Source organism: Colletotrichum gloeosporioides, assembly GCF_011800055.1.
Source record: "Colletotrichum gloeosporioides strain Lc1 chromosome Unknown consensus_54, whole genome shotgun sequence".
Taxonomy (NCBI): domain Eukaryota; kingdom Fungi; phylum Ascomycota; class Sordariomycetes; order Glomerellales; family Glomerellaceae; genus Colletotrichum; species Colletotrichum gloeosporioides.
In genome coordinates this window covers 254,810-279,372 of record NW_025544699.1, presented here as the reverse complement: position 1 = coordinate 279,372, position 24,563 = coordinate 254,810, and the positions used below count along the sequence as shown (strand labels likewise).

Genomic DNA, 24,563 nt, shown 5'->3' with positions numbered 1-24,563 from the left:
TTCGTTTTAGAGAAAAGTTTGGTCAAACCGGGAGAGGGAGGATCGTAGGTCGACAGCGGCGTCTCATCGAATCAGCGTAACAGGATCATGACACAGACTCTTTTCAAACGATTGCCATGCGCTCATGCCGTGGTGTGTAATGTGAGCAAACGATGTTACCGTCGTCAAGAAAAGACTTATTCTCACCAGTCACAGCCCAAGGTCCCTGTACTGTATTCTCATGGCTTGCTTTTCATTTCGTAGAATGTGAGAAAGTTAGTGTACAGCTGTGAAGACGCAAACCGATGCCTTGCGTCGACATTCTTTTCAATGGCGCGCTCTCTCTTTGAATGGGGCATGTGTACGCCCCTCTTGCCCCCAAACTTTTGTCTATCTTTTGCTTTTCTCATAAGCGGCTCAATTTTGCAGAAAACGGGTCCGCGAGTGGTTCTCGTGGCGGTTCTGCCGAAGCCCGGCCTTCTTGCAGCCACGGCCTCCTCTTCGCTGATGAGCAAGACTTCTTGCCATGGCAGCAAAGGATGTCCTCCAACACGGTCGGCAAACGGGTCCAGACGTATTGGCTTGGCTTCCAGCAGTGGGAGCAGTACCGCCATATACAATGGAGAACTGCACGGCCCAGTGGCGCGGGGCCAAAGCCTCTTGGATCCATTCGTCTTTTCAAGGTTTCTAATCCTGTAGACAGCTTTTCGAGATGTTTGTGAGCGAGGCCAATCGATAATTCCCTGAAGGACAACATACCCAAGGTAGTCCTCCTTGATACTGCCAATGGCCCACATCTCACCGACTTCCGTTCTCGTACCAATAACCTTGACGCGCACATGCGTGCCAGGCTCAATGATGGTGTCCTCATTGTTGGTGAATTGTGGCGGCGTGGCATTGGGATCCCACTTGATCTCAGAGGGGATCAGCTAGAAGAGAGAGGCTCGCAGTTAGTGATTTTGAGGTCCTGCCTGGCTGGCGCGGAAGCGGGGACGTACATGAGCCGACACGAAGAGGCGCAAGGGTCCTGCCTGGGCGAAGAAGCCCTGGTGGTTGACCGAGTAAACCACGGCGTCAACCTGGGGGTCATGTCAGAATCCGCTTCCCGACAGAGCCAGGCAGATTTGTAGCATTTACCGTCTCGCCCTTGAAGGGCCTCCACACGACCGCGCGATAGCCCACGGTGAACTCGGCCAGACCGCTGCCCGGAAGAATGCGACCCTCAGATATATCGAAGGTGTCCATGATGGAAATGATGTAGTAGCTGCCGGCGCAGGTTCCCTCGACGTCCTTCAGCAGCTTGCTCGTGACCAGCTCGTGCATGTTGCGCCCAAAGTACGAAGGGTGCAGGGTGACCCTGCGCTCCATATTGTAAAGGAAGAACATTTTGGCAAGAGTTACGGCGCGCTTGCGGGAGATAGAGTCGCCTGCCAACTTCGATCGGCTCGTCGTCGCCCGAACTTGGTCGAGCAAGTAGTCAGGTGTATATCGGACGCGATCGAGGAGGGCACGGTGGGAGGAGTTCGCGCGGCGGAAGGTCTAATTGGACGATGTGATCGGCTTGATAAAGAAGGTGGCCTAGATGCGCGAGTTCCAAAGGTGCTTCTTAGAGCTGTATGGCCTTCAAAACAGCAGGAGCGAGCGATCGCGTGTGACGTCGCTGGCACGCTGGAAGTCTCGTGAGAGCAAGCGCAATATTAGAGAACGAAAGAGAACCGCAAATTGTCAGGAAATTTTTGATGGAAGGTGCCACTGCGCGCCGTTGGGGGAAGGTGATGCGCCGTCGTCGGTGACTCGACGGTTGAAGAGAGAAAGATTGCACAAGACGAGGCTGAAGACGATGGCTTGAGTTGAGGTGCAGCTGCCAAATGTGGCTCGTTAATTTTCTGGCCTTGCGTAGCCACATCCCAGCGCGTAGAGTCAAGCCACACACGCACATGCCTGTGGCTCATGCTAGGACTGCATGTGCCACGTTACCCCAGCCACACTTTGACATAGCGCACTTAACGCGTCTACGCTAACGCGACATGCTCGTGGCCCCCCCCAGTCTCCTCCTGCTGCGTACAATACCTTACCTCCCTTACTCCATGAGCCATGATTGGGGTAAGCATGAGAGTCGGGATGAAGGAAAGTCTGCATGGAGTGAGACGTCAGATTTCAGGACTGAATGCACGATAGCAAGATTGGTTTGAGATGACGGTGTACGCGCCGCGAGAGGCGAAGGAATGCGACAGGGTGGCGCCACGGACGGCAGAAACCGCAACCCTAAAGTCAGTCGTCCTGTGCCGTCCAGACTAAATTTGAGTGGTGGTTGAGATGAGGGCTGGCCGGCTTCTTATGCGGTCAAGGTGCCTCGGGTCAATTGCCTTAGTGTCTGTGTCTGGGCCTGTGTCTGCTCGGCCAATTTCTACGCTCCTCCAAAAACCGTATCACGTCGTTGAATCTGGGCAGCCGGTCGAAAGCGTCTCCAGCCCCCCAACGCGCTCACACGACAAATCCACGGCATCAGATTGGGCGAGGCAGGTCGTATGTTCGCTGCATGCACGTTTAGCGGTTTTTAGTGGACTCGATCACCCAAATCGCCAGTCAGGAGCCGCTCCTATCGCCCTTGTCACCTGCTAGCCTTGGGCTCCGGGGTCCTTCGACCTGCCTTTTGGGCTCCTCGAAGTTAGATCCCAGCGGTCCTTCCCCTACAACCTCCCTGAACGGAAGCAAAAACGCGCCCAGCGGCCGGCCCCACGGGCTTCCACTTCCACCGTACGGCGCACTCACCCTCCAGGCGTGCTGTGCGCGAGTGGGACGCATATGAACACCATTGCAACCCTGTCCTGACCAGTCCGGAACACCGCGGCATTCCTTCATTTTCCATCCTACTCTACGGCCTTGACATCGCCAACCCGACCTGTCGCAACATACAGCACGCCCATTGTTGGAAACTAGGGCAGAGATCGACACTGGCTTCTGGGTCGCACCACACTCCGCCCATCTAATCTGCTCACGCTCCCGACCATCCCTTCTGCTGCGGCTGAGCCTCGACCCTGCTTGCAGCCTCGTTCAGGTCCTGCAGCAATCCTCGGCTTCCATCACTTGCCTCGCTTTGGCTTAGATCTCAACATCATCCAATCTCCAAAACCGCCAACATGTCTCTTGACTTGGAAAAACACTTGACCTTTGTGAGTCCACAGCTTAGTCTCTGAAGTCTCCTCGTCCGTTCACTGCTAATTTCGTCAAAAAGTATGGCGCATACCACCATAATACTGTCAACATTGGCATTCACATGGCATGCGTGCCCATGATCCTTTTCTCGGGTTTTTGTCTCGTAAGTGACTAATGCATTGACACTCGGGGCTTTGCAGTCCAGCTTATTCATCTTTCTTAGGCCACCAACACAGGAACTCTCATTCCTCTTCCAAGTTGGCTCACAGTCCCCAATCTAGATCTCAACCTGGGAACACTTGCAGCCTTGACCTGGGGTGGACTGTACGTGCTCCTCGAGCCTGTCGCCGGTACCCTGCTGGCCGCCATCTGCTTGGGCGCCACTGCAGCTGGCAACTCTTTCAGGCTTGAGAACCCCGACCTGACCAACAAGGTCGCCATCGGCGTCCACGTTGTTTGCTGGATCTTCCAGTTCATCGGACACGGCGCCTTTGAGGGCCGTGCCCCTGCTTTGTTGGATAATCTGATCCAGGCCGTCTTCCTGGCCCCTCTCTTCGTCTGGCTCGAGTTTCTCTTCAAGCTGGGCTACCGCGCGGAGCTGAAGGCACGCGTCGACAAGGCCGTCCAGAAGGAGATTGCCAAGTTCAAGGCCTCCAAGGCCAATGGAGAGGCCAAGAACGGCAAGGCCCAATAATTTACACGCAAGCCAGCCAGCACAATCTTCACGATGGCAATGCGAGTATTACGCAATTCTTTGAAAAATCGCACTGTAGACGCCGGCCCGACGTCAAGTGCCGCACTCACCTGTCAACAGGTATCAGCAAACATAGGGCAACGAAGCTACAAGGGGAAGCAGTGGTTGAACAGAGAGATCAACGGGCACAGGACCCGCCGCATGGAAGCATTCGGGCAGGCGCCATCACTTCACCGGACGGAGTACTTTCATCAGATACCAATTTGAGCTCACGCGTATACAGATTGTCAGTCATTGGATCTGTATCTTGGTCGAGTCATGACACTTGCCAACAAGAGTTTGCACGGGACCCTTGCGCGTTGCTTGTTTTCGGTTATTGTTCTATTTGGGCAGGGAAAGGAGGCTCTATCTGTCTATGTCAATTGCAGCAAAGATGCGCGAAGCGAGTACATAGTTCAACAGGACGAAGCATTCACTCACCAACTTGTCTTCCCAGGCCGTCATCGTACCCAGCTAAGGTGAGCTAAGGCATCCCACGTTCCACCGCCAGAGCATCTTGACAAGCCATCGATTCGGACTCCGAGATGACGGAGTCTGTACGAGCATTCGGGCGAGTGGGTGAGCTGAGAATCCTCTTGAGATCATGAAACCGGGCCAGTTTCTTTGGACTCTTTCCTGCGAGCTTTTGGCTGTGCGTCTTGCGAAGCGACCCGAAGGACCTCAGGGGGGTGGGCCTCTAGCCCCGCCGACCGCGGCGAGGCCTACTCGGCTCGTCGTCAAGCGGCGACACTGGCGACATTGGAATCGATGGAACATAGTCATCCGAAGAACGAGGACGAGGGGGCAGTCGAAGAGGGTCAGGTCTCGCCCTGTTTGGTCTTGAGGGAGCCGGTCTGCTCGGAGTCAAGTCTCTCGATGCGTACCTAGATTTGTAGCTTCCATGCGGGTCGATGCTATGCTCGCTCTGCTGTTGCTCGTCCCTTCGGTACTGGTCATACCCATACCGGTCCACGTCGGGTCGTTTCACGCTCACGGATTCATCATCGGGGTTATACTCATTGTCCACGGCCGGCGGCAAGATTTGCAAAGGGCTGAGGGCACCCGGCCGAAGCGCACCATACGACGGTTCCTGGCTCATTGCCCGATTACCCAGCGGAACACTAACGACAGACGGCATCTGCATGGGCGGGTGATCGAGGTAAGCGGTCGCATTTCGCCGGGCGATCTGCCCGGCGATGCGGTTGTCCCGGTACGCAGCGCGCTCAGCCTCCTTGTTCTTGTCCGCCGCCTCCTTGCGCAGGCGCGAGGCACGCAGGCCCTCGGGCCCCAGTTGTGATTTGAAGCGGTTGTGGGTGGTGCGGCTGTGCGGGAGAGCGCCAGACTCGTCGGCGGCCTGGCAGTCGGGACAGCTGTGGGGGACGTTGAAGTGCTTGTCTGCGCGGATCTGGTCGCATTGCTCCCCGGGACGGGCGCCGCAGAGGGTTGTCATGACGGCGTGGCAGCTCCACGGTGCGTCCTTGGGGACTTCCCGGCAGGTGAAGCGTTTCTTGATGCTGTGGGAGCATGAATATGACATGATTCCGTAGCACATGGCGGTGGCGGTTGTTATTATTTCTATTTTGTTGCTGTAGGTACTGGTCACGATTGGTTCTGCGGGTGTGGTAGTCGAAGGTGTCTCTCGTTTCTTGAGGTCAACTGGGTTGCGGTGCTCTTAATGTCGGTGTTTGCGTTGTATGATAAATATGTCTCTGAAGAAAACAAGAAATTCGTTAACTGTCGCTGTTGAGGTCTTTTCTACTTATCAACATCATCTTCTCTACTCTTTCAGAGACTGGTGCTTTCCGGACAAAGGGGGAAATGAGAAAACACATCAGCTTGTTACCAAACAACGTAATCCAGCCTAGTTGTCTTATTACATCTTTATGGGTTTCTTTTGCCGGCGTTGGTCCTCTCTTTTGTTTCAAGCTGCCCAAGGTATCGGTACAGATTATTAAAGAGTGTGATAGAAATTCGCAACATTGTAATTTGATCCTTTGAGGTTACGAAAAAACTTTGTTGATAGCTAACAATGAACAAAGGTCTTGTGAGCCTCCTTGGTGCAAAGATATATTTTCTTTGTCTGAGATTCAGATACTATTGATGTGAGAAGATTCTGTCTCTGTCGCAATGTCCAGACGCTTTTGTCTCCTGGCCATCTGTATTCAGCTTCATATCATGTGTACCTTACGGTTTCAACTCTAAAAAGAGCATTCCCCTTGATTACTACCCCAAATATTCAACCTACTCGGTCTTATATTACATCAATATGAAAGTCTATAACACGCGTCAAAACTTCCAACTTAGTATATTTGACGAGTGGTTTATAGATGTGCGATTTTGACAGCTCTACGATTCATTTTTAATATGAATTTCATAAGCTCAGCGTTATGTGTCGCTGGTTCGTGTAGAACGTGAGCGCATTTCTTCCTTTCTACACTTTACTCATCTTTTTCAAAGTTCCCGTGAATATAAAATTACCATTGTTACGACCCAACATAGTTTTCTCGGCTAATTGAATCGTATTCATACTGCCTTCACAAGGTTGTAAACCCTTCTAGATCCTTGAAAGCTTCAGGGACATAAATACTGCACGTGTCGTGATTAGCAGTCACTCATAACCACAACCTACGGATTCTCAGATCGAAATATAGATGTTTACAAAATCAGCAAGTCAACTTCAGTCGAGTGCCATGTATCTGAGATGAACACTCCCCGACCTTCCAAACTCTCTAAAGCATCCAGTGAAGCCGACATATAATCTCGACTGTTCGCCTAGTAGCAAGACATTAGACTTGCAGACCACCCCGGAACGACGACAAGCTCGGGCAAAGCATATCCTAGTCTGTCACCATGCGAGTTTGGTCATGGGAAGGAGCCATAGTTAATAAGCTTGATATGGCTTCGAATGGTCCCTCATGACAGAGAGGTAGGGTATCTGTGCCCGTGTGATAGGAAACATGATTATTGTTGCAACATCAAACACCAACAACAGCAGCAAGCTTGCAATATCCCGGAAAGTGGCAGGAGCTTCAAGTTTTGAGGCCAGGTCTCCGTGTGCTTTCAGTATCTGCTCCTCATTACTACCTTCGCTTACCTTTCCTCGTCTCCTCAGTTTGGGTCGATCATTACACCATCGAGATTTCCAACACGTTTAGCAAGAGCAGTTCGCAGATCCTCGTACGATAATCATGATGTCGCAAAGTCACAGGCTTATTGCGATCTCTTTGTGATGATGCCCAGGGAGATCTTCTGGCGTCCGGAATGTTGACATTGACAAGACTGAACAAAGGACATCTGACGCAGGTAACGTAGTGTTCATCTCCGAAGAGTTGGATGTCCCCCTGTCTCGCATCCAGAACATCCAAGGCAAACCTCGCAACTTTGACAAGAAAGACGAATAATACAGGCACGCCATCGAAGCCCGGGAGGGAGATCCCTCCGGCCGAAACCCCAGGGCTCGGCAACCGACCCGTCCCGAAAGACGTCCTTATTAGGAAGTCCTCTAGGATGAGATGGGTTCTCCTCCGCTTCGGACTTGAGTGTCTTCCATCATCGTTCACGCACCAATAATCAGCTCATGTTTGCCGCCCTCAATCACCGACTTTGCTTGGCTCGAGCAAGGAATGAAGTTTCCTCGCCCCGGAATGACGATGGATGATGGAGAAGGCTTGTTCGAGAGGGTTGTCTTCGCCAGTTTCTTTGGTGGTTCCGTCGAGACATTCGACCTGAGGTTGGAGAAAGCTGCCCGCCTGCCGCGAACAGAACATTCTCAGGAGGCGGACCCGCCCACCTCCGCGCTCGAAGGGGCGGACCGTCGCATAGCGCGCAAAGTGTCTTGTCAAGGGAGCCTACCGCGAGCAGCGGAGCGATCAAAGACGGGGCCCACGTGCAGCGGAGACACGAGGGATTTCGGCATCAACAGTCTGGCCAGTCTGGGCACGAGCTACGGCACGAGAAGTAATAGCTGGACACACGGTAACTGGATGAAGTGGCTAGGCTGTGCGGGACGGAGCCAAGACTGGTCTGACCAAGTGCAGCGGCGCCATGGAGAAGAGAAGAAATCCCGCTTACATGGGCATTCTTGGACGTGGCTACCACAAGAACCGTGCGTCTCTGTTTCTCGTCACGTAATCCCGTCGAAGGAAGGCCTATCAGGAACTCTCGGACCCGTGGCCGTGGGCGTTTTCTGGAGGCCTGGACCCGGCTCCGAAAGCCATCACGAAATGTAGCAGTCTTCGCCTGTAAGGGTGGAGGCTCAGACCTTCCCTACACATTGCTTGGCATTTCTGGCTCGGCCGTGATGATGTGCCGACATGGAAGGGTCCGGTTTGACCTGAAAAGGTTCAAAAGTGTTGTGCTCGACAAGTAGCCAGCCGCCTGACGCCCTTCGCCCGGGAGCAAGTTTCAACTTCGAGGTATTGCTCACGCCCTCGATCAAGAGAAAGATGCAACGTGACGAGCCTTTCTGACGCAGCATTGGCAGTCTGGCTGCGAAGTAAGGGCGAAATCCCCTCTTGGCATGTCTTTTGGATCTGAGGACCCTTCTGACTCGGTGTGACAGAACCGGAAATGACGTTGGAGTCCGGGGGCGGACGCTTGTTGGCGGACCGGCGGCAGGCTGAAGTTGTTGAGTCCACCTACGTATGGGCCAAAAGTGTCTCTCCCCATCACCGATGAGTTGTGTGACGAGATCGTCTTTGTCTGCGGCGCTTCGGCATGACGTGCGACTAAGCCATGGAGATGCCATTCCATTCCTCTCACGATGCCTCTAACTGGATCGGTTGGTGTTGAGTCGGAGTGGTAACAAAACTTGATCCCGGATTTCCCACATCTTGGCGGGAAAAATTCGCACTCGGCTTGCAACTGAACATGTTGATTCAGCCGCCAGCAGTAGTCAGAATCCCTCGTTCACGTCCCTGGGCTTAGATACAGTCCAGATCTGGACTGGTGCTAACAAAGACTGCTGCTGCCTTGGCTCCAACAAAAAAACGAACATCCACATTGCCTGTAAACTGCCCAAGGCGGTCATGTTTCTCAGCCTCAGAGGATCCCATTCCGGTCACGTTGCGCACAATGTCTTGCGTTTTTTACGATGGCGACATGTCCCGCTAGAGAGATGAAATGCTCCTCAACATATCCCGCGGTTAAGTTGGCCGGACGGGAGGGAAATATGTGCGACAGCGCCGGCCCGCGGCCGTCCATTGCCAAGGCAGAATTCTTGAGGACGTCCATATGACCCGGGCACGCATCGTGATTCGACAGGTTTTGGCGAGACTTGCGATCCCTCAGAAAGCTGTCAGTTGTCACGTTTTCCCTTCAGCTCAAGCCGCTTATGCTTGGGCGGCTCAAACGGGTCAAGGTGGGAATGCAAGCTCCCGTTAGGGAGAACGGGAAAGGAGGTAAGTGGAGGCTCAGAGGCTGGCCGGGCTGAGACAAAATAGACTTATTGTTTTCCTCACTTCATATGTAATATTCTCCTACTCTATCAGGATTTTCTTGATGGCATCAGGACGAAAGCAGATACTGCGGCCAAGAGTACAAAGAAGAGAAGAGGGGCAACTGAGCAAGAGGCTCAACAGAAAAAAGCCTTGTTGTCAGGAAGAAACACTCTCCAGAAAAAGCAGGTTTGAACGATCATCTTTAGGTGATCTTTGGCAGCTTTGTCGACGGTGCCGGATGCTGCAGGCATACACCACAACATCACATCACTCAATAGCTGTGGTATGCAATTCTACCGGTGATCGGCGGCGGGAGCAACGGTGGAGTCGGAATGGGTTGACTCTGATCACGAAATATCTCCCCGCAAACGTCACGACAGCTTCGGCCGAGATGTTCGGTCCTGTCTCAGTGAGGGGCACGGGTGGATATGGAAATGCGCGCTTGCCCACAGAGAGTAGAGGCTGGGCGGAAATTATCAGCCCCGTGGCTCCCATTCCTGTTCCCGTTCGCAGAGATGCGGTCGGCCAATGAGCTGCCCAAGAGACAAGATGTTGCGTCCCTCCACCACGTAGATGGTGTCTCACTTTTGAGTTATCCATCAGAGACACGATGGACGGATGAGGCAGCGGGCGGCCATCAACACCAAACGTCCATTGGTCGAGTTTCGCGGAAGGAGCTGTCAAAGGCGCATGGGTTGAGACTCCCGCCCTCCCTAGACCTTCTTGGCTACAGCCTAGCCCTAGCTTCAGGGTCGCGAGGGTCCACCGGCCGGCAACTTGGTCCGATGTTGAGGGTGAGGATGACTTCGCGTGGAGTTGCAAGTGTGTGTTGTGATGTACCTCATTCGGAAATGCGTCTGAGGCTTCACGAGTCTTACACGCTGTGCGGCTGGATGTGCGTGAAGGCCACGTTCAGAATTCTTTGCTCCCTTGGCGTCGAGGGGGCGAGACGAGGGACAGGACGACGAAGACGGAAAGCCAGAGTCGACGACATGCGAGGTGGGCAATTGGATGAGGGGAGCTTCAACGAGGAGAATCGTGAGCTGGATGAATTATAAAAGGCCTCATCTTCCACCTTCTGGGTTGGAATATCCTCTCTCATCATCACACAGCTTCAACTACAGGATAGTCAGCCGCTTCTTCTCTCATCTCTCAAGTCTTCGGAACACTTCTCTTTCACGCTTCAAGCAAACCACTTCTTCAAACCCCTCCCACCCATCAAAATGAAGGCCTCCGTCGTCACTCTCGCTCTCTTCGGCGCTGCTGCCATCGCCAACCCTGTCGCTGTCGAGAAGCGCGAGATCGAGCCCCGTGCCGTCAACCTGGTCCCCGCGCTCGCCGGTATCACCGGCGGCACTGGCCTTGGCAACCTGGGTCAAATCGCCGTCATCACCAGCATTCTCAACGCTGTGGATGCCTTTAGTGCCTTTGCTACTCTTTCCCAAACCATCCTCAACACCGTCGCGACCCTTCGTAAGGCGCTTGCCCCCCTTAACATGAACCTCGGCATCAAAACTGACATACTTCGCAGGCGCGGGTGTTCCCGGCAATGCCCTGGCTCCGGTGACCGCCATCACTGGCATCACCGGCAACCCTGTCTCCGCCATCCCTGTGGGCACCACCCTCACTCCTGAGCAGGTGTTTGCCCTGGCCACCAGCCTTCAGTACCAACTTGGCAACCTCACTCTCCTTACCTCCAACCTGCCCACCGGCGGCCTTTTGGGCGGCGGACTCAGCGCCGGACAGCTCGGCTCTATTCAGAACGGCCTCGGTAGCCTCCAGGGCACCCTCACACCCCTTCTCAACCCTACCGGTCTCCTGTCCAACCTTGGTAGTAAGTCAATATCCTCTCCTAGCTTCGCTTGAATCAACCTTAACAACGTCAATCAGGCCTCGGCGGTGCCACCGGCGGCGTCTCCAACATTGTACCGCTCCAGAACCTGCTCGCCGCTATCCCCAACCTCATCAACGTCGTCACCGGCCTCCTTGGCCTCCTCGGCGGCCTCGGCGGTCTCGGTGGTCTCCTCGGCGGTGGCATCGGCCTCTAAGCTGAGAGCTCCGTTACAGCTAGGAACTCGGTTCGGGCAGGCCATCTTGCAGTCGACAGCGTCGGCACTTTTGCGCACGAAACCCATGAAGAGTTCTTGGCCTGGCTGATAAAGCATCCCTCCCTCTCCAGTTCCTTTGGGATCGAGGGCTCGGCTTTCTCAGACTTACACGATCATACCTCAACCTTCCGATAACGCGGCTCTGATTTGATATCAAAAGTTTCCGAAGACTTTCGAAGATTACTTATTCCTGGGAGCGTTCAGCGGTGTGGATCATTCATCATCTTGGGGACTTTCAACTTTGTTGCGGGCACAATAGCGCGAGTCCCAGTGGCTCCCTTTTCTCGCCTTGCTTATAATCTGGAATTGTCTTTTTTAATCATTTCTTACAACCGAAACCTTCTCTTCTTCTTGTCCCCCTAGACTCAGCTCTAGACAATCAATAAACAGTCAATCCTTGCTATAAAACACTTGCCTTTGTCCTGTACTTGAATGTGAATGGAAGTTTGCGGTTGATGGATGGTTTGTGCAATGGCAGAAGCTAAACAGTCTCGCAGACCAGGATGGTTAGATCCGGGAAACTGGGACATGATATTACCTCTCAAACTCAGCTTTCCAGGTTTCATGGTCCTTCACGTTCCAGACCTGTCTCTTGTCGATCTTTGTGGCTGCGTCCGATCTGGCAGTGATGGGCGGCCTTTGGAATGAATGACGATGGTAAGATGAACGTCGGCGGACGGAGTGGATCCCGATCTCTGGAGCTCCATCATCGGGTCACGTGATTCTCCTTTCCCGATCGACGCGGCCGGCCAGCCAGCCACTTACCAAGGGGGGTCCAGATTAAACACTGCAGAGAACACACGACTAAGAGACGATCGCAAACCCGCCCTGCCGCCACCGCGTCTATCTGAGATGTTTAGCTTAGCGGGCACGGCGGGCCCGTCTACATCATCCATCAGACCAGACAATCGACAGTTCATCCTCCTGACGCCGTCGACAATGCCGGAAGCTTCGATCGAAGCGACCCCTGCATACGACAATGACATCCTCTCTGCAGCCGTAGCGTACGATGAAGTCCCCCGATCCCAAGGAGCACACCGACGTATGGGTCTACTGGGGACAGGGGACCCTTAATGCAGCCTGGCTGTTGGCGGCGCGCCGGTCGAGCTCCCCGCGTTATCGGCCGGCGCTGCGCCCCCCCTTATCGCTTTCTCTCTTCCGGCGGTGGTGGTCTCCCCACACTATTGCCCACGTCCGCGGACGATCCTTGCCGTGCGTACCAAGAACGCCAACGATGGATGAGCCGTACATACGCAACATGCCGTCGTATTTGCCCATCCCGTCCTGGGCCAATCTCCTGCCACGCATGTCTCTGCTGCTTACTTTTTGCCCGCAAACCCTTCGTCACAGCTGCCTATCGTGCCTGTGTCGATGTTGCAGGATGTGCCAATCATCGCCCCAATCGAACAAACCATCACGTGTCCAACTCATGATTCGCGAGGGTTTTGTCTACAATGCTGCCAGTGTTTCGTCCGCTCGTGTGTTTTTTCTAATGTTGCTTGTCCATCCATGCCTGGGATCCCCGTCCCCGTCCCTTGCCTTCAGCTCTCTGGTCTGGCACAGATAGAGAGGAGAAACACTGGGAACATGGCCCCTTTGCTTGAGATCGCCGGCGTTTGACTGGCTATCCGGCCATCTCGGCCCAGGACGTGATCAGACCACCAACCTGGGTTTGCATGGCCTTCCCGCGCGGGGTAAACCTCGAGAGGAGAAGAAGCGAGGACCAGCAGGAGGTACCTGCCAGAGCTTACACGGCAGAGGCCGCTCCAACAAAGTGACAGCATAAGCACCTTCGGGGAGCACGATTTGGAGAGGGGAAAGGGTGTTTTACGTACACAAACATTCAGGGTAGCTTGATGTAACCAACCCGATTTTAGGATTCGTCGTAAAAGTATACATACGTACCCCCCCTGAACTAAAGAAGTGCGGCGGGCGCTACTGGAGACCTCCGGTGATGAAGCGAGCGAGTAAACGCCGTCATCGTCTTGACCGGCGCATCGACAAGCTTTCCCGCATCCCTTGTGTCAGAGGGGTGGGCGCTGGCCTCATTGGTGAAGTCATCCGTGGAGAAGGGAGACGAGTCTGGAATACCCTAGACAGGATACCTCTGGGAACTTTGTTCTGGCAGGTCGAGCTAGGTGAGCTTAGGAAGAGCTCAGTTGCTTATATACCCTCATGCTGCCGCTCCTCTCTTCACTGCCGGGTCAGAACAAATCAGCAACACATTCACACAACCTGAACGTTGCAACAAGTTAAACAACCACGAACATCAACAACACCGCCATCATGGACTCCGGAAAGACCAACAACGCCCCCGTCTCCCCTACCACCGGCCGCAGACGCGTACGTGCCTCCTCATCCCGAGTGCTTGAAATGACGTAGCTAACACTCGCACCCCGCACAGAGCTCAGGCACCCTTTTCCAAGGCCTCGTGGAACAGAAGCGTCACGATGGCACCGCAGCTCGCAGACAATCAATGACGGATTCTAAGCCGGCACCTGGGTTCATCGGCCAGATGTGGCAGAAGTATGATATCCACAACCTACTGCAACGAACAGGAGGCTGACCTGGACTAGCTGGACTCGTGGCCCGAGCCCCCCGAAATAAGCAATATCTATGACCGTCGTACAATTATAGGAACAACGGAGGCGTTATGATCCGGTCCTTCGAGACTGTGAGTGTACTGGTATAATGGCGTTGGTACGAGATTGTGTTTAAGCATAGCAACACGCTACTACAATGGACTATTCACCATTGCATCAATTGATGATCTTTGCTTGACGTAATGTGGTGTTTTGCAATCAGAATTAACGAAGGAAATGTGAAAAGGAGTGTTTTAATGCCGCGTACAACACTGATTTTCACCATTGTGCCTACTCCCAAAGGAAAAGATAACACTGCGCTAGGCCTTTACCCAAGCTCGAGCCTACATATTCAGCATGTCTCTGACGGTGTTGAAGCCTTGAGGTATAGTAGCACCAGGTTTGTATTTAACATTGTCGGCAGTGAATCGTGAGAAGTACAGATTATTGCACTTCTCCAGCAATATCATAGACCATATGAGGTAGTAAGCTGAAGTATGACATCCTGCGGCAGGGTAATTGCTGACCAAGTCGATATGGACGCCAACCAAATGCTTTGTTAACGAGCGTGCCCCAAGACTTAGACAAGTCATCGGCATGGCGGACTAAGGCATTGGCTGTTTGCAGGTAATTCGAATGGGCGCCACCTACTTCCAGGTTACCAGTATAGCTCTTCATCAAAAGTAACAAGAGTCTTCACGTTGCGAACGCCATGTTTGGGGACAAATGTCAGGTTTGAATTGCGGCTGTACAGGACTACCTTGAAGCATAGAGAATCATGAGGCATCTCTCCCTGCCCAGAAATCCCCCACCTGCAGCCCCCCTTATCGATTTCTTGCCCACTGTACCAAACCCCGACACTGTGATCAAGCATAGGGTTTTTTGAAACGGTCACAAACATGACCGTGTGTGAGAGACGCGACCAGCCCAAACCCATGAAGCCCCTCGGCTTCCATTCCAAACGTTAGCCCCACGTATTCGGCACCCAAAAATTGAGTGATGGCGTGGTTCGTGGGGCAGATCCTCCTCGGCCTAGTCCGAGATGCTGGCTCCGGAGCAAAGTAGCCTTGCTAAGACGGTGCAAAGAAGGCCCTTACTATCGCGCTTGTCTCCTTCAGAAAGGATCCCGCCTGGATGGCACGTGGACAGGACCAACATTAGATTGAATCCTGCCCCCGTCTGTCAATCCACGACAGCGGTTGTGTCACTTGATCTTTTCAACAGCCAACCACAGCAGTTACAGCGGTTTCCGCGTCAATATGTGCCCCGCAACGTCAAAAAACGCGATGCGGTCTCCAGGAAGTTGAACGCAGAGTTACCCAGTTTTGTTAACACAGTAGTTTTCACACAGTAATGATCAGAGATCAGGATCAATGATGGCCGATCTCAACGAAGATGGCAGATATCACGCCTCGACTCCGAAAATGAGGAGACATCCATATGTGCAGATCTTGTTGTGATCATTGATCAAGGGGCCAACGCAGGGTCGAAGCTCTTCTTTGGCAAAGCCAGAGCAACCATCAGTGGTAATGATGAAATGAGTCTGCGGGCCAATGGTGGCCGATCGTTGGAGAACGAGCGTGGCCAAATGTCGAGAGCGGAGGATTGTCGGTAACCAATCGTCCGCACAACAGACAGTTGGACGGCGGCGAAAGTGCCCGCCCAAAAGTCGTGAGACAAGGCTAGAAAGGGAATCCATCTTTCTAGCCACGAGATGTGACAGGAGCACTCAGAAGGCTCCCGCGTCGAACATCCAGTTGATCCGGCATGGCATGGCAAGGCATGGCATGGCAGACCAAGGCAGTTTTACGTCCTGCCCAGGACAATCGATTGGAGCCTTTTTAATTCATGCTCAGGAGAATCCATTTGAGCCTTTTCGAGTCATGCTCAGGACCAAAGACACAGCCGAGAAGCTGTTTTTTTGGTTTTGCTTTTCCGAACCCTGTCCTTAAATATTAATTAGCATGCCTCACTAGCACACAGCAACCCGAGAATGAACGTACTACCCAGCGCCGGAGTCGGCCAAAAAGAAAGACCCGAGAATGCCGAAGATGGAGACAAATGAATCATTATCGTCGCGGTTCATCAGAATTAGGTAAATTTTCCGAGGCTCTAATTGCTGAATGAATGAGATGCAGTCGTTCGTTTTGGTTGCCCAGGCTTGGAGACATCACAAGTCTAGAGATCGTTACTGTTGTGATTGTTAGCATCATCACTTGGGCAGATAGTCAGCTTGCCTACCACATGTGACTCCGTAGCGAGAATCGTAACCGTAATGCCCATCAAAGATGCTGAATGGGAATCTTGCCGCTCGTTGTAGCTTCCTTGCAACGCCGTGGGCCTTTTAACGTCCTGCCCAGGACAAGCCCACCGGGAAGAGTTAACTTCGCCGGAGCGGCAAGTCCAGTGTATTGGGCAATTCCAGGCCCTTTGAAACGAGACTACAGCCTCTGTGATTCTTCGCCCAAGCATTGTTGAATTGTTTCGGGGGACCTTGTGACGAAGGGCTTATCTGATCACATTGGACTTCGGCGCCAAGCGGCGTTCCGGCTATGGCTTACCGCCATAGTCAACTACGGCGGTCTAACTGACCAAACATTGTTAGCTGACGGCTTTTCGTAGCATGTTTGCAAGGGATGTGTTTGACATACCTTGTAGAGGTTGGGCTGGGAGGTCGCTGTCTAGCAGAACATCGTGGTATTCCGCTTTATAAGAAGCACAGCATGATCTTGTCCCCAGAGACTGTCTCAGTCACCCAGGGAGCCGGTCCAGCGTTGCTGGTAGGAGAGGGGTAGCCCTCGATGACACCTCAAGGGGTTGCGCGGCTACGGGTCTTTGAAATCTCGTCCTCAGTGGAAGCCAGAGGTAGACCAAAGGAGAGGAAATTGTGCCAAGAGATCATGTTGAGCGGAAGCATGACGTTAACGACCACGTCGGAGTAACTGCTGGATCACAAGGAGATGGAAGAAGAGGGGAAGGCGAGAAATATGGCGGAGGGGAACGAGCTATTTCAGGCCCAAGGTTGGGCCGAAGTGGTGGAGGACATATCGCAGAACGGCGCCTGATTGCCTGAGGTGTTCTGGACAATGGGTCCGAAGGCGAACCTGAATGTGACGGTGGTCATGTCGTGTGGCCAAGAGTGGGAGAAGAAGAAAAGAAAGCCTGCGGGTGGTGAGGGACGTGAGTGGAGTTTAGGATAGGAAGACGTGCGAGGTGGGCTTGCTTACGTACATGGTAAGGCGGCAGACTAAGGTTTAATTGATTGCCTTGGCTATCTAAGTCGCGTCCTTCCGATAACGCGCACGGTCGCGGCGGTGAGAAAACCGCGCGCAGATTCATAAATGCACTGTGTAAGTACGCGGGTGGCGCCAGAAACTGCTGAACTCAATAATCACTTCAGAAGACCACTTTTCCTCTATTGAAGTAAATACATCATAGCTCACGCCACGGTGTGGAAGGACTACGTTTTGTCATATTCGGTGCGCTATTGAATGCCATCTTATTCTTATGCTATTAGTCATGCTCTCGCGTGAAAGAAGTAACTAGAGGGTATCACGACTTGCGATCAACCTCAACGGTGTCACCAACCCGAATGGTGGGATACGTGGCTGGCCTCAACGTATCCGGGCCGGGGTCATAACCCATGTGCGTGCCGAAGTAGACTTTTCCGTCAAATCTTCGAATCTTCGCCAGAGTCACGAATGGTTCTTCATGCCTCTCACCGCTCTCCTGGTCCACACAAACCATCTGGCATCGCCGGCAGGAACCCATGAGCTTGAACTCGTTCTTTCCTATTGACAGAGTCGTCCAGGTGTCCTCCGCCCATGCTAGATCCTTTGAATCCGAATTTGGGCCAATGACAACATTGGCACGAAACGCCGCCGACGGTACTGGTTCCCCGCCGCTGGCCTCGATTTCATCATTCAGGGCGCGCAGACTCACGGTGTTGATAAGGAGGATGGGGCTTTCGTTGGAGAGAAGAATCTTGCCTGATGGCTGCTCAGAGTCCGAATCTGGTGGAGACGGCAACTCTGGGAAGGCTCCTGGGCATACTCTGGCCGCTGTTGTTCTGATTTGTTGATGCTTCTGGGGTTTTGCTTTGGCGTGACGCATAGCGGGACCTTGTCCACCCGCTGGGAATCGTGCTAATACACAAGGAACACCAAGAGCGTCGCTGAAGAAACCGTTGATGGCGTCAGAATTGTAGATCTGGGGCGTGATGTTGTCGCCACAGACACGGGAAGATCTTCCACGAGACGAAACTTTTGAGTCGAACTGGGTCGGATCTGCGGAAAGGGGTATCCGAATCTCATCGGGTGCGTGAAAGGCCCTTTTGCCGCTGAAGGAGACGCACAAGTCTCCGCTCTTGAAGTCAAGGGAGGGCTTTATCAAGGCCATCTTCGGATATCGTTTCTGACTGAGAACTTGTCCAGATCCTTGATGCACGAGGCACCATTCTCTGTCCCAAGCTAAGCCCTCGGGTTTCACCTCCCATGCATCGCCCCGAGGTACGGAGTAGCCTCCGCAGCTCTTGATAGGGTAAATATTGATGTCCTGTACCTGGATCTTGCCGGGTATGGAGATACCTGGTTTCACGTCGACGAGCATGGCATCTTCTCGATAGAACTCGTGGATGAAACCAACGAGGAAGTCCACATCGGATATGGTGCTCATAGCGCCAAGGCTTGCGCGAATGATACCTGTCGGTTTTCCAGAAACGATGTCTTCGTCTGTTCCACATCGAAAACCAGCAGAAAAGTTCCTCCGCATCTCCCAGGGTTTCAAGCCAAGTACTGATGCTACACCTCCAGGACTGCAGACACCCCCAGTCCGAACATGCAAGCTTTTCAGCGTTGCCAACTTTTCAAACTCATGGAGGCTAACCCAAGCACCAGCCGAATTGCGGAGGTTGAATGCGACGAGTGGACCCGATCCGTCAGATGCCGCGTCGTCCGTGGTACGTTGCGAGTAGACGGTACAGATAGGCGCTCCGTTGCCGTGGGTGAGAGCGGTCAGGCCCTGGTGAAGACGCCGCCTGAGAAACGCCGTGTGCGATGCCACACAAGCCATAGTTCCGAATAGGTCAGCATGTGCATCAAGCGCAGCATCAAGCGCAATAATACTGTGAAATGGTAATGTGCCGTCTTCAAGTCGCTCGTGCAAAAATGTGGTCTTTGGCGAATGCCACCGTTCTCTGCCGCAGATGACCATGTCGACGGTGCCGCCGCCAAAATAACGCCTACTGTCGAACACCGATTCTGCTTGTTTTCTGATGATGAGGGCTCCAAGGTCTGGGAAGCCAAATATCTTGTAAAGACTGAGAACAGTGAAATCTGGTGCGGTTGTTGCATCACTGAGATCCAAAGGGGAAGTAGAAGCTAATGAGGCGGCATCCAGAAGAGAATAAAGACGGCTGCGGGGTGGTTCAGCCGTCTGTCTAAGAAGTGCTGGCCAGCTTAGGGGGTATCGACAACCGTCCATGTGAGACTGGGCTGTATATGCGAAGAGTACGTCTGATTCAGTTTGGTTGAGTTTAGGAGATGGGACTTGCCCCGATATCCATTCTTGGACTTGAGAGTCATTGACGCACTCGCTATCGCGTGCTTCCTCGCGGACTCCGACTATGCTGGTATGGCACGCTTCATGATAAGCGAAGAAGAAGCCGTCCGGTGAAGCGCGAAATGCATCAGCAACAAGTTTAATACCAGCTGTAGCGTTTGCCACAAAGACCAGGTCGAACTCTGATGGGTCGGCGTTGAAGAATCTCAAGAGTCGTAAACGGACATCTTCGATTCTGGATGTCGTGTGCTGAGAAGGCGACGAAGCTGAATGTGGATTTCCAAATAGATTCGACATCATGTCGGCAGAGAACCTATCCATGAGGGACTTTGAGTAGAGAGTTGTGCCTGCATGGTCAAGATATATAGAGTCTGTGAGGGGTGGTCAACAACACTGGAGTTGTGTGGACTCAACACCATTGGCGGAGACTGGAGACTACCTTTCAACATGGGGTACTCTCTATCCCGAAACCCCTCCACACGAGGGTTGTATCCTTTCGCCTCGACATCAGCCATGACTGAGTAGAGGAGAACAACGGTAGAGCGGTGCTCTCCAAACGATGCAGTCGCGGATTTCCTTGAACGCGGAAGGATGAACAGCACAGAAAGTGGCTGAGAGTAACGAAAACGCCGGTTGCCCCGTGCATAAGAAATGCGCCGGATTAGGTGAGACAAAGCGGAAGACCAAAACCGTGCACTCGAGACGAACTACACAAATGAAAGAATATTGCCACGAGTGTCATTGTAGAAAAGAATCGGGAAACACAGCGAAGACGGAGATGTGGTTTTGATAGTATCGTTGGAAGGCGGCCCTGCCCGCCATTCATGCTGGTAGCACCGGGCACCTCCGCTTCTGTCTCGTCGCTTGCCACAGCACACTTCGCGGGGAAGCACAGTGGGGCAAAGCACGATAAGGCGAGACGCGGAGCTGACCCCGCACTGTGACCCCCTTCCATGTTGCCTCAGTGTGCTTTAGGTAAGCGGATGAACCCGAGCACAGACCCGCCAGTGGAAAGAGGGTCCAAGTCCCGTCACCCGCGTACGCACGGTCCATGTTCCGCGGTCAGCCGCACTAGCCACAGCAACCCATCCGTACCTGCTCAAGAGCGCGTTTTCTCGCGAATTCAATTTACGCGACTCCAGGAGCAGGCGCGTTTCCCGGTCATCGTCGTGGCCCGCGCCTACCACCCTATTTCTTCAGTTCCACTCGCAACCGCAAATCCACTCCTTCCAATCTTTCAACTTCTCCTTCCTTATGCTCGCCAAAGCTTAGACTGAACTTTCCCCAATTGTCTTTAATCCGCGAATTGTCAGTTGCGATTGCCTCTTTACTTTACTTTAATACATTACCGCAATGTCTCGCGCCTCACTCCTCGGCAAGCGGACTAGGACCGTCCAGGACCAAGGTAAGCTCGACCGAACTTGTCAACAGTCTAAACTTTGTTGCTAACTGCCTTGCCAGATGAAGTTCAGCTTCCTGCGAAGCGAACCAGAAGACAGACTCGAGCCGCACAAGAGAATGACGAGAACGCAGACCCCGATGCGAATTCCACGTCCGAAAGCGATTCACAGCTCGACGATGTTTATGCTGAGCCCTCTCCGAAGAAGCTCAAGCGTTCCCGCTCCCAGACTCTGGCTAAGGCGATCCCTGTCACGCCTCAAACTCCTCGGCACCGAGATGTCTTCGCCAATTCCCCTTCAACCCCTCGAATGGCTGTCAAGTCCGCCGGCAAGCTATTCCAGAGAATGACGCCGCAATCTCCTCTCACCCCCGGCTCTCTTCAAACCGTCTACCACTCTGCACGACAACTCTTCGCCCGCGGTGCTGATCCCGGTCCGCTTGTGGGACGAGAGCAAGAGCGCGAACAGCTCTCTCAGTTTATTCAGCAATGCTCATCTACGAACCCCAGCGGATGCCTCTACGTCAGCGGACCCCCTGGAACCGGCAAGAGTGCAATGGTGAAGGAAGTCACAGAGCATTTGACCGAGTCAACAGCTGTGCGTCAAGCAACGATCAACTGCATGAGCATCCGGTCATCCAAGGACCTCTACAACACCCTGCTTGATCTCTTGGGGCACGACAGCGATCTCTCAGAGGCATCGGCAATGGAGGCATTGCAAAAGATCTTTGTGACGAAGAAGAAGGGCTCGCCTGTCTACCTCGTTGTCTTGGACGAGATTGACCACATCTTGACCATGGGTCTTGAGAGTCTATACCGCTTGTTCGAATGGTCCTTGCAGCAGCCATCCCGACTCGTTCTCATCGGCATCGCAAACGCCCTCGACCTCACGGACCGATTTCTGCCACGCCTCAAGTCGAAGAACCTCAAGCCGTCTTTGCTCCCTTTTCACCCCTACTCAGCGGCCCAGATCAAGAGCATTATCACCACGCGCTTAATGTCGCTGCTCCCAAAAGACAGCAAGCAAACGACGACTCCTTTCATTCACCCTGCAGCTATTGAGCTTTGCTCGAGAAAGGTGTCAGCTCAGACGGGAGATCTGCGGAAAGCCTTCGAGGTTTGCAGGCGCGCACTTGACTTGATCGAGTCAGAGACAAAACAACAACACGAAAACGAGGCAAGGGAGAAAGTTTTGCAGATGACACCTTCTCGGAAGCCTCTTGGCGAAAACGCCAACATGGCTGCAACTGGCGGCTCCAGAAGCGTATCTCACGTTGCCGCGGCGTCTTTGAAGGCTCTGACAGCGGAGACGGCACCTCGAGCTGCCATTGGACATCTGAACAAGGTGACGGCGGCAGCTTTCAGCAACGGCACCAACCAGAGACTGAAGGCGCTCAACCTTCAGCAGAAGGCCGCGCTCTGCTCATTGGTCGCCCTTGAGAAGCGTAACAGATCGGCGAAGATGGCAAACGGCTTGGCAACTCCGACTAAGTCGCAGTCACTCGCCCCCACAGTCAAAAGCTTGTGTGAGACTTACACAATTCTTTGCACCCGAGACTCTGTCCTTCACCCGCTGTCAAGCTCAGAGTTTCGCGAAGTCATCGGAAGTTTGGAGACGTTGGGCCTGATCAACCAGGTTGATGGAAAGACAGGGGGCCTTGTAGCAATCCAGACGCCAAGCAAAAGAGGGCGTAAAGCGGCGATGCCAACCGGCGAAGACAAGCGGGTGGCTAGCTGCGTTGGAGAGAAGGAGATGGAGAGCATCGCCGAGGGCGTTGGTGCAGCCATCTTGACCCGAATTCTCAGTGGCGAGGCGTTGGATTGATTCTTGTATTATGGCATACCACATGGAGTTCTTTGGGAGATTTTTTTTCTGCATGGCAATAGGGTCTGGAAAAGCATGGCACGTGGCGTTTTGGGGATATAACGCAGATCGATAGACATGATCAGCACAGCATTGGACGTCAGCAATTGTCTGAATATCAACGGGATAGATGGTTGGAGGGCGTGGCGTAAGGTGAAGAGAAGTGTGAAGGATGGATATCAGCATGGTAGATGCTCGCGTGTCAGCACGCAGATGGTGTGAGAAAGGTATTAGAACGAGACATTAATAGCATGATACCAGACGGTTAAAACGAAACAAGACTTGTGGAGAGCAGAGCAGACAAATGGTGCCCGAGTCGCAAAAGATGCAGCAGACGCTCAGATGTGAAGTGCAGTGAGACGATGAGGCGAAACGGAGGAGCTGCGGGCGGACGCACCGGCGTCAGCTCGGGATTTGGTCAGCCCATAAGCCCATGTGGAATGGAATGCCTGATGTTCGTGGGCCGGAGAATTGAATTGTCTGGTGTTTCTCCCGCAGGCCTGCGGCAGGCACACAAAGTCAAGTACCTGGAGACAGGCTCCAGGTTCACAGTTGCAACCAGATCGGGTGCGATCCGCTGCCGCCACAACAGTGTAACAAGACAAGACTTTCACAATGTGCATCTCCCTTCCCTCATCACTACCTTATCTTGCCTGCGGTCTTGGCTTGGCACACCTTACCGCCGTTAAGGTCAACGGGGGTACCCACGCAGGGCGTTGCTCAAACTACCTTACCCTTTCCCTTGCTTCCATGTTTTGACCGTTGCATACTTAGCATCTCTTCCCAACTTGCGTTTCTCGTTGAAGAAGAGACGCACACGGTCCAGTGTGACAACGCGGATGGAGAGGCATTTTACTTCTGTTTGAGGCGGCCGGATGGACTATGTAACAGACAAAAAAGGTACTGCACGCTGGACGGAGCATCGAGTGAGGTACCCACTCCTATTTTTAAGTCTCGATATTACTGGCCATAGTTGAGTCGGAAATGCCTGCTTCATGTTCAGAGTTGCCTCAAAGAGGAAGCAACTAGCAACGCGCTCTACCCAAGTTGATCGTACTATTGAATGGTTGATTGGCTACTTGTTGTCTCGATTGTGTGGTTATCCCGTTGGATAGACGGACGTCGGCATGGAATGCAACGCCGGGCAGGCTCCAAAAGCACATGTTTTGTAAGCACACGGCGCTGGCAAGCACTGGATTGGATGCACCAGGCCGGGCACAGGGCACGAAGCACAAGGGCAGCTCAGACGGCAAGGCTCCGGACAGGCCCCATCAGCGGGAGTGGCATGTCTTAGGTTCAAATGGAAGTGTTTCCCTGTCTCGGGAGGGTATGTCGAGGTACCCGACGACGACCCGATTCCAGTGCCGTCCCGTCGCCCTGACGCTGTGAGGTGCCTTAGTCAGGCGTTAGCAGCCCCAATGACGAGGCGAGCAAGACAACCTGAAGACAAGGACTGTTCCCTACAATTGGGGCTGAGCTGAACCATCCGGGGGTACGTATTCCCACGGTGCGCCGGTCGTGGTGTTTCTGCTTTCTTCCGTTCTTTCACAAACCACACACACCAACGCTTCATTCAGACACACATCGCCAGTCGGCTGGCCCCCGCCCTCTTGGTGCCGTCCTTCCGCATCAAAAATGGGGCTCTTTCGGTGTTAGTGCAGCCGACTGCGAAGCTGTTGGTCGATACCAGCCGGGCCTCCACTGTCACATTGCACATTGTCGCTGACACAGGCGCCTTCCTGCGC

At 53.4% G+C, this 24,563-nt stretch overlaps 7 protein-coding genes across 7 annotated transcripts; 4 read left to right on the top strand and 3 right to left on the bottom strand.

Annotated features, from left to right (window-relative positions):
- Positions 1-218: 218 nt before the first annotated feature.
- On the bottom strand, positions 219-1,365 carry GCG54_00004595 (DNA-directed RNA polymerase II subunit rpb7; the record flags this gene model as incomplete). Its single annotated transcript, XM_045404641.1, has 4 exons — positions 219-672; positions 739-908; positions 978-1,058; positions 1,117-1,365. 4 exons carry the CDS (start codon positions 1,363-1,365, stop codon positions 219-221), a joined length of 954 nt encoding a protein of 317 aa, XP_045262584.1.
- Positions 1,366-3,119: 1,754 nt separating this feature from the next.
- Positions 3,120-3,829, top strand: GCG54_00004594 (putative endoplasmic reticulum membrane protein C16E8.02; the record flags this gene model as incomplete). Its single annotated transcript, XM_045404640.1, has 3 exons — positions 3,120-3,152; positions 3,215-3,298; positions 3,359-3,829. 3 exons carry the CDS (start codon positions 3,120-3,122, stop codon positions 3,827-3,829), a joined length of 588 nt encoding a protein of 195 aa, XP_045262583.1.
- A 736-nt stretch (positions 3,830-4,565) lies between these two features.
- Positions 4,566-5,420, bottom strand: GCG54_00004592 (uncharacterized protein; the record flags this gene model as incomplete). The annotated part of the gene is made up of 1 exon (XM_045404639.1): positions 4,566-5,420. One exon carries the CDS (start codon positions 5,418-5,420, stop codon positions 4,566-4,568), a length of 855 nt encoding a protein of 284 aa, XP_045262582.1.
- A 5,109-nt stretch (positions 5,421-10,529) lies between these two features.
- Positions 10,530-11,354, top strand: GCG54_00004591 (uncharacterized protein; the record flags this gene model as incomplete). The annotated part of the gene is made up of 3 exons (XM_045404638.1): positions 10,530-10,680; positions 10,838-11,140; positions 11,197-11,354. 3 exons carry the CDS (start codon positions 10,530-10,532, stop codon positions 11,352-11,354), a joined length of 612 nt encoding a protein of 203 aa, XP_045262581.1.
- Positions 11,355-13,700: 2,346 nt separating this feature from the next.
- On the top strand, positions 13,701-14,021 carry GCG54_00004590 (uncharacterized protein; the record flags this gene model as incomplete). Its single annotated transcript, XM_045404637.1, has 3 exons — positions 13,701-13,757; positions 13,819-13,940; positions 13,991-14,021. 3 exons carry the CDS (start codon positions 13,701-13,703, stop codon positions 14,019-14,021), a joined length of 210 nt encoding a protein of 69 aa, XP_045262580.1.
- A 3,527-nt stretch (positions 14,022-17,548) lies between these two features.
- Positions 17,549-20,070, bottom strand: GCG54_00004589 (Molybdenum cofactor sulfurase; the record flags this gene model as incomplete). Its single annotated transcript, XM_045404636.1, has 3 exons — positions 17,549-19,409; positions 19,587-19,926; positions 19,995-20,070. The coding sequence occupies 3 exons, from the start codon at positions 20,068-20,070 to the stop codon at positions 17,549-17,551; spliced, it is 2,277 nt and encodes a 758-aa protein (XP_045262579.1).
- Positions 20,071-20,908: 838 nt separating this feature from the next.
- On the top strand, positions 20,909-22,779 carry GCG54_00004588 (Cell division control protein 18; the record flags this gene model as incomplete). The annotated part of the gene is made up of 2 exons (XM_045404635.1): positions 20,909-20,960; positions 21,017-22,779. The coding sequence occupies 2 exons, from the start codon at positions 20,909-20,911 to the stop codon at positions 22,777-22,779; spliced, it is 1,815 nt and encodes a 604-aa protein (XP_045262578.1).
- Positions 22,780-24,563: the final 1,784 nt, after the last annotated feature.